The sequence below is a fragment of the Macrobrachium nipponense genome, chromosome 2 (genome assembly GCF_015104395.2).
Source record: "Macrobrachium nipponense isolate FS-2020 chromosome 2, ASM1510439v2, whole genome shotgun sequence".
NCBI lineage: Eukaryota > Metazoa > Arthropoda > Malacostraca > Decapoda > Palaemonidae > Macrobrachium > Macrobrachium nipponense.
In genome coordinates this window covers 136,356,193-136,369,149 of record NC_087201.1, presented here as the reverse complement: position 1 = coordinate 136,369,149, position 12,957 = coordinate 136,356,193, and the positions used below count along the sequence as shown (strand labels likewise).

At 38.8% G+C, this 12,957-nt stretch overlaps 1 protein-coding gene across 1 annotated transcript in view; it reads left to right on the top strand.

The window, feature by feature from the left end:
- The first annotated feature begins 2,726 nt into the window (after positions 1 to 2,726).
- The window catches only part of LOC135221022 (serine/threonine-protein kinase PLK4-like), a 121,632-nt gene continuing 111,401 nt past the window's right edge, over positions 2,727 to 12,957 (top strand). Inside the window, exon 1 of the mRNA XM_064258743.1 lies at positions 2,727 to 3,200. Within this exon, the coding sequence (XP_064114813.1) occupies positions 3,174 to 3,200 (27 nt within the window). The 5' untranslated portion in view covers positions 2,727 to 3,173. The remainder of the gene's footprint in view (positions 3,201 to 12,957) is intronic.

The window sequence follows — 12,957 nt, the reverse complement described above, 5'->3', positions numbered from 1 at the left end:
GAAAAAATAGTACTAATCACTCAAGGTAAATTTGAGAGGCACTATATTATTATTATTATTATATTATTATTATTATTATTATTATTATTATTATTATTATTATTATTATTATTATTATTATTATTATTATCTAAACGAGACAAGCTAAACAGAACATGTATTTGCCAAAAGAGATTGTACATTAAAATGCTCTTGCGTGGAAAGTAAAGTTTTGTAAATCACGGTCAAGATTAAGATTTACAAGCGGCTTTAGCCTCTCTGATGCGAATGAACATCTACAAGCGCAAAATTGTTTTAGTATTTTATAGTAAAGAGAATTAAAAGAATCCTGTGCTAGACAGTGTCACATCGTAGTCATGGGCGCCGGCTGCATGTTTTCCAAGGAATACAAGGATAGTTCCCCGGTATAAAAGCAAACAAACAGTTTTAAGTCCCTCTGAACTAACAGGTTAATTCCACAAACAATATCAAGCACCTGCATTTCTTTAATTGATAAAGCAATTATGTATAATATATATATATATATATATATATATATATATAATATATATATATATATATATATATATATACACATTTTTTTTCCCAGGGTATCAGGTGGAGGCATCTACTTGCAGGCGCCGAAGATCGCAGTGATGTTCTTTTGTATGCAAATACTTAATTATACTACTGTTACTTCTACTTTTGTAACATTTGAATTCCTGTTTAGTTCGTACAGTTCATATCAATATCATATATATATATATATATATATATATATATATATATATATATATATATATACTGGGGGACAGGACAGACGAAAATACAGACTAGTGAAAAAATACTAGAAATTGTTTTCCAAGTTAAGTTAACGCACACCTCTGTTATTTATGCCAAGCAAGCTACACCCTTAAAATCTTTAAGTTTTACATTTTTCTTCATAAAATAAATATATAACTATATATTTTCCTAGGCTTATATTTAGTAAATACGAAATGTTTTCTTTCATAAGACTAGATTCATATTTTAGAACAAGCTAGCAACTTTGCACTTACCACATCGAGAACAGAATTGGTTTACAAAAAATGAAAGAAACTTGCATTGGGATTCTGAGCATTTCTAATACTTCTGTTCATGTTTTATGTTCACTTCTCCAGGGATTTTCCGGTTCAATATACTGACATGAAAGTTACATGGGATATTGCATAATCAACGTATAGAAATGCCAGGATAGTTCTCCATGTTTGCGTTTCTCATTGTAGCCTATAACTGAATAAATGGGAATTGGCACTTTAACTCTGAAATGTTCCTAGAAAAGAATAATATCTTAAAGTGATCACTGTGTAGTGTTATGTTTTTCTGCAATGATTATGTTAACAAAAAATAATCTTCCGTGTTTAATGCATACTCAGGATATTCCAATTTCTTCTCTGTCTCTAATTACATCTACTTCATCATCAATATATTTTGTTCGAAACACTGATGTGAAAACTGTTTTTTTACGTTTTTGTTGTAGCTATAATAAAACTGTACAAGAGCAGAAATATTGGTAGGTTTTATTCATACTCTAAAGTGAAACTTTATTTCCTCTCTCGATCAGGCAAACCACATAGTAGGCTACAATGATTTTCTATCAGTACATTTCAGGAGTATTAAATCATTATAAAGAGAACTTACTAAGTTTTCTGATTTTTAAATACAGTCACAAATGAAATGTGGCTTCATAACCATTTAGTCTGTGGGAAATAAGACATGAGATATTCAAGGTTCCGAAGACTGCCAATTATACTTGACATCCTGGTGAGGTAACACTGAGGAGAAACTGAGTGATATCAAGAAATGGATGGAAATAAGACATTTGAAACTTAATGAAGGCATGAGTGAACGTCTGATTTTATAAAAGAAAAAATAATAGATGTGTGAGCTCAGGGCTCACGAAAAGTAGAATTCAGTAAACGATTTGCTAGTGATCAAATCAATGAAGAACATCACAAAGAAATACTCAGATGAGCTTACGTTAAAGTAATAAGTTCTAATAATTTCGTCAGTGGGTTAGATTACTGATTCGATGGACATGAGATGCCTTCCTTTGAAAAATCTGCCACAAGTTTAACTTCAACAATTTATACTTAGTGGTTGTTAGTACAGTAGTGACAACATAATCAGGAAAGTATCTCTTTTTTTCCGATATGCGGTCTCACAGAGCATCTACTTTGAAGGAGTGGGTCAAGAATAAAGTAAACAAATGCAAATGTGACCTAAGAATTCGAATAAATCATCATAAAATACTTTGGTGAATGATTATACCACATTGATAATATATACTTTCAGATAAATTTTCCTACATCTTGATGGATTAGTTATGTGCTGAACGCCACGTCTTCATGAATTATCTGTCTCGAATTGGTTTTATCCATACTTCTCCAGTCACTAAGAATGAGTTGTATATAAGTTCGCACTGATCTCCCAAAGATGACAATCTTGCCCCTGGCACCGTATTTATATCCACATGAAGTACTACAATTTATAGCAATTTATACAGGCAGTTAAAGCATTAAATTTCTTATGCATAAAATTTGTTTTCATATTTTATTCTTCGGGAATTTCCTCTACTCAAATAGTATAGGTGTTTTTTTTAAAGTATTATCTTTCATAAAAAAAAGGTCTGTCACTCATGAGTCACCTGCGGATTATAGCCGAGCACAAGTACACGTGTTCATTCTATCGAAAGTTTGGTTATTAATATAACACTGCATACATATTTTCTGTTAATATTTTGGTTACTTCTCCACTAAGTTTCAAGCAATCACAAGCAAACCTACAAAGAATATCTTTATGGCGCTGTCATATCGAAGAAATCCTCATCTCAACCACAGAGGACTAAAGGTTAAATTTCAGAATACATACGTGCACCCTGTGATGGGAAACGAGTCTAACAAAGCCCGGACATCGATTAGTTACGTCTCACGCGATTGGTAGAAATTACTAGAATGAGAAACAATCATCCAATCAGATCGCTCAAATTTGAAAGAAACCTGGATTCTGATTGGGCAGAGGATAGGAGCTCAGCCAACCAGGGGCTTCTGGACATCGTCAGTGGGAAAAATGAAAACAAACTTCCGAGGAAGAGCCAAGAAAATGACGATTATTAAATAAATTACGATGCAGCCATTGCTTTTATGTAAAAAAATATGACAGAAATAGGAAACTCCATAGAGGTAAGATATTGTATGTACTTCAATATGTGTATAAATGCTTCCTTAAACTATTTGAAACTAAAGTAAATCGTGGCACAGGATTTGACAGTGACATTGTTTACATCTTAAGGCTAAGCCCAGTCTATGACAAAATTCGTTATAAACTATTTCCCAAATTCACGTGTATTGAATAACATTTCATTCAGTGTATGGTAGGCTAACCCATATCAGAGCGGATGCAGGGTATGGAGACGGGTAGGCGTGACAGATCTTAACCTTTCCACGAATACTAGGCTACAGTGTCCTGACCTAACCAGACCTTGCCTTCCTAACTTAGGGTAAAACATCACAGCAGGCCAAACAGGCCACCTACAATCAACGCTTGCCACCTTCTGAAAAAGTACAATATAACGCGTCCTGACACCGGAGATGGGCATCAGTCGCGACTTGTTGTTGGTGAGAAACGGAGCTAAAGACCTACTCTTCTTTCGAAGTAAGTATTTTCTCCAAAGTTAGAAATTAAGGCCAAATTTTAAGATTTAAACAGAGGGTAGTGAAAAGGGTGGCTACGGCAGTGGAAATCTCACCAAAACGCTTTAGAAATTTTTACTTACAACTAGCCTAAAAATGTTTCGAAGATTGACGCCATCTTGATGTTTACGGAGTCGCTTGTGTCAACAAACTTCCCATTTCCTGTGCTAAATCTGCACACCACTTGTACCCATAGACGCTGGGGCACTTTCATCACAACAATCGTAAACCAACCTCTTACCAGCACTTATTCAAGGGGATTACGGCATTCTTTGCGGCGTTTTGCGCTCTTCAATTGTTTATCAGTGTTGTCAATTGGTATGTGTTTACCCTCCAAACTAGGTATAAGACTTACACAAAACCGGGGAAATAAGTGAAATTAGCGTATCTATTTGTATTATATATACGTACATATTACAGCAATTTTATCATTACTGCATTACTATGATAACTAGAATTCATCGAAACATTTTGTAAATGCATCGGCGTATGTGTGACGCTCCACTAGATTGGCAACGATGAGTCATTTTTCCTCACGTCGTCTGCTCGTAAGTATACATCCGAAACATTTGTAATTTTGGGGGTTAATTTGGTTGCAAAAAAGGGATAATAGACATGAATTAAATAAACATTTTGAAGTAAAGTTAAACTAAATATTGAGTAAAGTAAACAATTAAGGGAATAAAGCTTTGCATCTCATAATCAGTGTTGTTGCCTGCTGCTCGTAACTGTGTTTGCGGAGTGAGTGCTTAGGAACCAGGAACCACAGCGTGGTTCAAGTGCACTGTGGAGTGAATTAAAACCAAAATGTGTATAATAACAATCAAATAAGCACTGTGGAGTTTCAGTTGTGATGGCAGTAAGGATAAAAACCACCGATTACAAGGTAAGAATGAAATTCAGTTCCAACCATAACCCCGGGAATAAGTTTCATACTTTCACTAATATAGGCAACAAAATGTTGTTTTATTGTGCTGATTACAACTGCAATCTTGAGTAAGATCAATAAACGTTACATATATACGCTAACATTGTTCAAATGAGTGCTGGGAAGGCTGGGGAAAGATGGTGGCCGTCACTGATGAGAACCGTCCATGCAAAACGTAGCCGCCATATTGGATTTCAAAACTGCCTTGAAAACATATTTTACGAAGAGCTCACATGCTTATTTTAGTTCGTATGGGGCTTTCATATATCACATTATGTTGACAAAACTTCAGTCTTTTAAATGGTATGCTTAGAGTTGCAATTGTATTCTTGTTTCACCAATTAAATATCGAGTGAATAAGACCCGTCCACCGTGATGAGGGTTGGCCTGCCGTGGTGTTCTACCCTAACTTAGGACGCCGTGGCCAAACCAAGTCGTGGGCCTTTCATCCCGTAGGGTAAACAACCGAGTGAACTATCTGGACCAGTTTTGCCCGCTCGTTGACCCACCCTCCAGAAAAAGTACTTTAACACATTATGGCACCGGAGATGGGCACCAGTCACGAGTCATAGGGGGAAAAACCAGCGACTACCAACCCTTATCACGGTGGGCAGATCTTATTCACTCGATATTTAAATGGTGAAATAAGAATACAATTACAACTCCAAGCATACCATTCAAAAGATTGAAGTTTCGTCAACATAATGTGATATATGAAAGCCCCATACGAACTAAAATAAGCATGTGACGCTCTTCGTAAAATATGTTTTCAAGGCAGTTTTAAAATCCAATATGGCGGCCACCGTGGGATGTACAGGTTCTGATCAGTGACGAAAATCATCTTTCCCACCCTTCCCAGCAATCATTTGAACAATGTTAGCGTATGTATGTAACGTTTATTGATCTTACTCAAGATTGCAGTTGTAATCAGCACAATAAAACAACATTTTGTTGCCTATATTACTGAAAGTATGAAACTTGTTATTCCCGGGGTTATGGTTTGAACTGAATTCATTCTTACCTTGTAATCAGTGGTTTTTATCCTTACTGCCATCACAACTGAAACTCCACAGTGCTTATTTGATTGTTATTATACACATTTTGGTCTCAATTCACTCCACATTGCACTTTAAACAAGTTGCTGTTCCTGGTTCCTAAGCGCGCGCGCCACAAACACAGTTACGAACAGCAGACGACGAAACTGCAAAGTTTTATTCCCTAAATTGTTTACTTTACTCGTCATTTAGTTCAAATTTACTTTGTTATATAAATTTTTTTATTTAATTCATCTATATTATCCCTTTTTTGCAACCAAATTACCCCGAAAAATTACAGATATTTCTAAAGTAGATACAATCAAATGTTTCTTAACGTTTTCGTACATCTGGCTGCCGAAAACCATAGAGGACGACTATGGATAAGTGGATTATATACATATTTTTTTTTTTTGCTTTTTGTTTTTGCTAGCACTTTTCATTGATTTCAGTCTATATTAGTATTTTGAATTTCTCTAATAACCGTATGCCAGAAATAAATTAATGTTTGCATGCTTAGAATGGCAAAATCATCGTTGCCACATTAGTGGAGGCTTCACACATATGCCGATTCATTATTATAAACTGTTTCCATGAATTCTAGTTGTCATAGTAATGCAATAATGATAAAATTGCTTTAATATTTTATGTATATATACTTCCAATACATAACCTAATTTCACCAATTTCAACGTTTTGTGTGTAGTCTTATACCCAGTTTGGAGGGTCAACACATACCGAATGGCAACAGAGAGAGAGAGAGAGAGAGAGAAGAGAGAGAGAGAGGGAGGAGAGGAGAGAAGAGAAAGGAAGGCGAAGGAACGAAGAAGGAAAGGGGTGGAGGGGGGGGAGAGGGTAGGTGGAGCTTTATACGCGTGTTCGTATCCATTTCTGTATAATGGAGTTTTTGTCTCTTGGTACAAGGACAAGTGTCGTTGTTCTTTACGATTAGTGATTCATGATACACTTATAAATTACGGCACTGGGTGTAATGCACCATAGCAAAATCTCGTTCTGATACGAGTGTTCGTTACAGAAATAGGTACTATTGCCCAGAAACGTGCTTGCACTGTCTCTGAAACCCATAGTAGGTATGCTGCTTAGTTGTCAATCAAGTTTTTTGTAATCAAGTATTTTTTACAAGCTAGCTATTGAATAAATTTGTATTTTTCTCAATCAAAACATATGCCCCTCAGTGCTAACTTTCCTCTTTTAACGACTTTCTGGTCATTGCAAATTCGGCCCCATAATTTCTTATGGTGTGAAAACAGAGGCCCAGGGACCGAAAACGATTGCGTCACACTACAGCGATAATCCGGCAGTAAAACATCTTCATATATCCAAAAAGTAAATAATAAAGATATATGTGCATTACGATTATATACCAATTACATGAAGAGCTGATAATCTGCATGAATAACTGGTAAACTGTTCTGCAAGAAAGTTGAGTAAAGCAATTATTTACAATAGGTACGAAAGTCAAGATGTCGTGATTTCATAATACAGGACTTAAAAGAACGTTCTAATTCCAAAAAATAATTACTTAAATTTGAGTCAGAATCGAGTTACTTTTTCAATAACGAATATTTTCAAATTAATCATCGTAAATATGTAAAATATTGATGTTTTACTATTTATTTAAAAAAATTATCGAAGTGCAATCTTCGTCGTCGTCTTCTACCAAAACAGTTGTTTACTCGGTGAGGGAAAGTTTTCCAATTGTTGTGATGAAAGTGCCCCAGCGTCTGTGGGTACAAGTGGTGTGTGGATTTATCACAGGAAATGGTTAGTTTATTGACACAAGCGACTCTGTAAACATCGAAATGGCGTCAATCTTCTAAATATTTCGAGTTGTAAGTACAAATGTTGAACGCGTTTTGGTGAGATTTGCACTACGTTTGACACCCTTTTCACTACCCTCTGTTTAAATCTTAAAATTTGGCCTTAATTTCTAACTTTGGAGAAAATACTTACTTCGAAAGGAGAGTAGAGGTCTTTAGCTCCATTTCTCACCAACAACAAGTCGCGACTGATGCCCATCTCTGATGTCAGGACGCGTTATAATGTACATTTTTTGGGATTGTTCACGCTGATCGTACATGGTCCACTCTGTACCCTGCGGTTTTTTACCCTAGGTCATGGGAGCAACACCTCGAGACCTCTACTTTCCTCTCGAAATAAGAGTTTTCTCCCAAAGTACAAAGTAATGTCACAATTTAAGATTAAACAGAGGTTAGCCTGATGAAAGTTTAGCCATGTACAGTGCAAACTTACCTCCATGACGCTTTCAAAATTTTTTCTTATAACGCCTTACGTATAGAAGATTGATGCCATCTCAATGTTTACGGAGTCACTTGTGTCAATAAACTTTCCATTTCCTGTGCTAAATCCGCACACCACTCTTACCCATAGACGCTGGGACATTTTCTTCACAACAATCTTAAACGATGATGACAATCGCCCTTGAGTCCAAGGAAACTCGTGATTTTTTGGGAGGAAAGGAGAAGGGTGCGCTGGATAATTTTGAAATAAATAGTTGAACATCAGTGTAAGGTTATGAATTACATGAATTTATTAGGCACAGGATATTGGTACGGCAGCCGTATCCCGATCGCGGTAGATATTGGTACGGCAGTGAATTGCGCATGCATCAATTTCAGACTTCCTGCCGTACAAATAACATAGTATGGTGGGGGTACAGCAGATTCTGCTAGTGGTGCTGTATTGCGCTCTTGACTTGCTGTAGGTACGGAGTTAGCTGTATCCGTTTACCAGTTTGCTAATCTTACTGTATTATATGACCAGAGTTCCACTTTTTGAACATCTGTAACACTTTTTTTAAAGTTATTAAAATGTCCCCCCCCCCCCACCCCCCCCCCCCCCCCCTTGTTTGCTTTTGTGAATTTTGTCCCACTTTTTTGTGCTACGAAAACAAAACTATTCCAATTTTAATGGAATAGTGCTGAAATTTTGTTTAATTTTGCCATTTCACTAGCTGGTAACTTCTATCGTCTTCTCCGTCAGCTGCAATTATTTACGATTGATTTGGCCGTTTACCAGAGGAGCAACTTAGGTAGTTTTTCTTACCACCATGAACACAGCAGAGCATGATTTCTGTGTATTTCAAATCCTCTTTTAATTTTCTCTTCGGAGTTCTTTTCAGGGCCGATTCGATCCTTTCTCTTTTTTTTCTTTCTTCTTACGGGTGGGTTGAAGAATAGACACGTCATACACTGGAACTGGTCTGATATAGGTGAGTGTGGCAGCCATACTGGTTGCAGTTAGTATTTTCAGTAGATAAATCTGCTTCTCAGTAGCATTTACTCCTCTCTTTGGCAAGGATAGGGAGTAGTGGTAACAAACGCCTGTGGCCTACATGGTTTTTTGTGTGGACAGAGTTCTCTTTACCTTCCAGGAATGCAATGAATTTGGACGTGTCTCATTTTGTTTAATTACAGCAGGCTGAGTTTTTAGATATGTACTCATGGGCTTAGACCCCTTCTTTAGAACTTGTTTTTCTAGAAAGTGTGGTCAGGTGGGCTGAACCCTCAGCCTGGTTGGGTTACTTGTACCTCCCTCCAAGTATATGTATAAGTCTGTCCTATTGTTAAGACCGAAGGTTTGTTCCATGTATGAACAAATGACAAATTTTTAATCAATTTTTATTTTTCAAAGCTTACAAACCTGAGGTCTTAACGTTAACTGCCCAACTCTAGCTGCCCCTCTCATATCCTGGGTTAGAAGAAAGACTAACATGTCACGAGGTTCCAAGCCCAGTCAGTGACCAGCTTCCACCTTTTATACACACGAGTTGCCAATTGCCACAGATTCCTTGCTTTACAATCTTTTATTGTTTTAACTGGTTTCCAGCTGGTGCTAAGGATTATCCTATTGTTAAAACTTCAAGTTTGTTAGCTGTGAAAAATACAAATTGAATAAAAATTTGTCATTTTAATAGACCCTCTAGCAAAATTTGTATAAATTACAGTACTTCCAAGCTTTGTGTTTTAAGTGAAATTATATACAGGTAGTCCCTGGTTATCGGCGATCCGGTTTTATGGCGCTCTTCCAGCGCCATAACATACCTAAAAGAGGTGCCATAAGCAGCATTATGGCCCCGTAAATGCCAGTGTTTCGGTTAATGGCGGTTATCGCTTATCAGCACCACCTCAGGAACTGAACCCCTCTGATAACTGGGGACTGCCTGTAATAAGTCTAAGCTACATTTTGATATTTGACATTTATTCCCATAGGAAATTGGTGGTTAACCCATTACATGACCTTATGTTTAATAATAATATAGGTAGAGGATCACATTTGGAAGTTGCTGGTTGGGTTGGGGAATGCAGAAACATGACATACATGAATGCACACTGGCATTGATTAGGACACTGCACCCTACTTTGAATGGGGGCTTCATTCCTCCTGGACCCTACCAGAACCTGCTGCATGGGCTAAATCTTAGAGTGAGATACAGGGATGCCTACTTCCTAATGTAATTTAATCTGAAGAACCGAAGGCTAAATCGGAGAAACAGTACGTATTTTCTTGCTTGCATACCATGTCTTTCCCCCAAAGGTACTGTCACACTTATAGAGGTATGTCTTTCTTGGTGGTTCTTCGTGTTAATAACTACATTAAACACACACACATATATATATATATATATATATATATATAATAATATGTATATATATACATATATATATATATATATATATATATATATCTATATATATATATATATATTAACATATATTATATTTATATATACTCATAATTTATTAAGTGTCAAGATCAATTTTATGAAGCATAGCCTTGGTTTTCACATCCTCGTTATCCATTGAATGAACAGTCTAACTGCTCAAATACCACTGACTACATCTTGGCAGTATTATTAAAGGCAGATTCAATCTTTCAGTCAGGATATGTTTGCAGGAGGTTGCTGAATTAGCTAAACCTGTTGCTCCACAGACAGTCCTGTTGGTAAGAATACATTAGTGCTGTATTTTTGGTAAAGGAAGTGCGTATAAACCGGCTTCATAGCAAGAGAAAGGCAGTATGCTTATCTTGCGAGAAGACGGTTAAAGAGAGAACTGCAGCATCATCTAAAGGGGAATCCAGGTCAGGCTCTGCTTACCTCTGTCCCAATTGGCTATTTTCTGTTGCTATGAAAACCTTGTGCTGTTTTTAACCAGACTCCAGCCAAGCACTTGAGAAAATCCCATTAAATAGAGACCTCAGGTTTGTTAATTATGAAAAATACAAGTTGATTAAAAGTTTGTCATTTTTGTACAAGTAACTTACCCAGCAGATATATACTTAGCTATAGACTCGGTCGTCCCGACAGAATTTCAAAACTCGCGGCACACGCGACAGGTAGGTCAGGTGATCCACCATTCCGCCGCTGGTGGCGGGGTCTGGAACTATTCCCGTTTTCTAAGCCATAATTTCTCTGTCGGTTGAACGGACAACACCTATTGTTCGTTCCTCCATCTTGGATTTCAACTCGTTTGCCGAGAATTTGGATTGGTTTTTTGGTGACGTATTCTGTTTTTTCTCTGGCTTGGCATACGCTTATTGTGGACTGTTTTTCGACTTTGGTTTTGACTACTCTTTCACGATGTCTGACGCTAAGGCTTCACCTATGTTTAGAGTTTGCAGTAGGGAAGACTGTAAGGTTAGGCTGCCTAAATCGGCATTAGATCCGCATAGTATTTGCGCTAAATGCAGGGAGAATGAATGTTCTTTTATTAACACCTGTGTGGAATGCGAGAACCTTACGGAGCTTGAATGGAAGGAATTATCATCATATGTTAGGAAGCTTGAGAGAGATAGAGTGAGGAAGGCTTCAGCTAGGTCATCTAGTAGATCTTGCTCCTTAGAACAAGAAATTAACTCTCCATCTAACAATTTTCCCTTAGCCTCAGCTGCTTCTCCCTGTTCTGAATCCAAAGATTCTTCATCAGAGAGGGAAAATGTAAAAGCTTCAATTAAGAAACTTCAAGCTCAGCTACGAGCTCTAAACCAAGGTAAGAGTGGTGATAGTGACTTGTGCAGTGTCCCCAGTGCAGTGGAGGGGGCGTCTGACCGGTTCCTCATTGCTCCTAGGCCTAGACCTCTTCCAAACTCCCAGGACCAGGGGAGGAGGAATGTCGAAAGCCGCAGGGAGGATGCAGAACATCCCCAACGGTCAGGCGTCCCTTCGGCAGATCCTGTTGTTAAGTCCCAGGCTGCCTCGGATTGCCGCAGAAAAGGCGTCCTAAAGGAGTGTTTTTCGGCCTCAGACTCTTCCTCTCCTAAACGAGATTGGGGAGTTCGGCTCCCGTTCGCGCCCCTTTGAAGAGAGCCTGGAAGGCGCCTAAGGAGACGCTGCTGACTCCAGCCCAGAGCGTTTTCCCGAGGATTGGCCTTCGGGACCTAAGAGGACTAGACAAGAGGAGCCTGCTCTTCAGGATCCGACCAAGAAGTTTTTTGGTTAATCTGCAAGAGCAGTTAGCGTCGCTCGTAGGCTCTTTTGCTAAGGACTCTACAAGGAGGAAGGATGTCTCGCTCCCTTTAAGAGTGCCGCTAAGCGTCCTTCTTCGTACAGGAGAGAACTCTCACGTTCTCCAGGGCGTTTATCGCCTTCGTCAAGGGACTCGTCGGATAGTTGTTCTCCTGAGAGAAGAGCCCTTTCCGCCCTATAGGCTGGCTTCCCCGAAGCGCCCTCTTAGACACAGCGCATAGAGCAGAAGTCTCGATCGGTTTAGATACAGGAACCGGAAAAACCGATATTTAGGTATCAGGATCCCTTGGGTCTTCAGGACCAGGAACAACCAGACAGACGCAAAGAGGCAGCAAGACGCAAGAAAGGACGTCAAGAGCCTCTTAGAACGCTGGATTCAGGACGTCAGGATTCTGCTAGAAGGCAGGAATCAGGACGCTTTGAACCAGGACGCCAGGAGTCAGGGCGCCAGGAGTCAGGGCGCCAGGAGTCAGGGCGCCAGGAGTCAGGGCGCCAGGAGTCAGGGCGTCAGGAGTCAGGGCGCCAGGAGTTAGTACGCCAGAAAACAGGACGCAGGAGTACGTTAGGCGTCAAGTGTTAGGGCGCCAAGAGCCTGTTAAGCGTCAGGAATCAGGACGCGGGGATCTTTTCAAGCGCCCTGAATCAGGACGCCAGGAGCCTAGCAAGCGCCACGAACCCGACGAACCTAGACAACAAGAGTCTAGTAGGCACAAGAGTGTTGCCGACAGACAGGAGCCTCACTCTTCGTATAGGAGGGCTAATGTTCCGCGCTCCCCT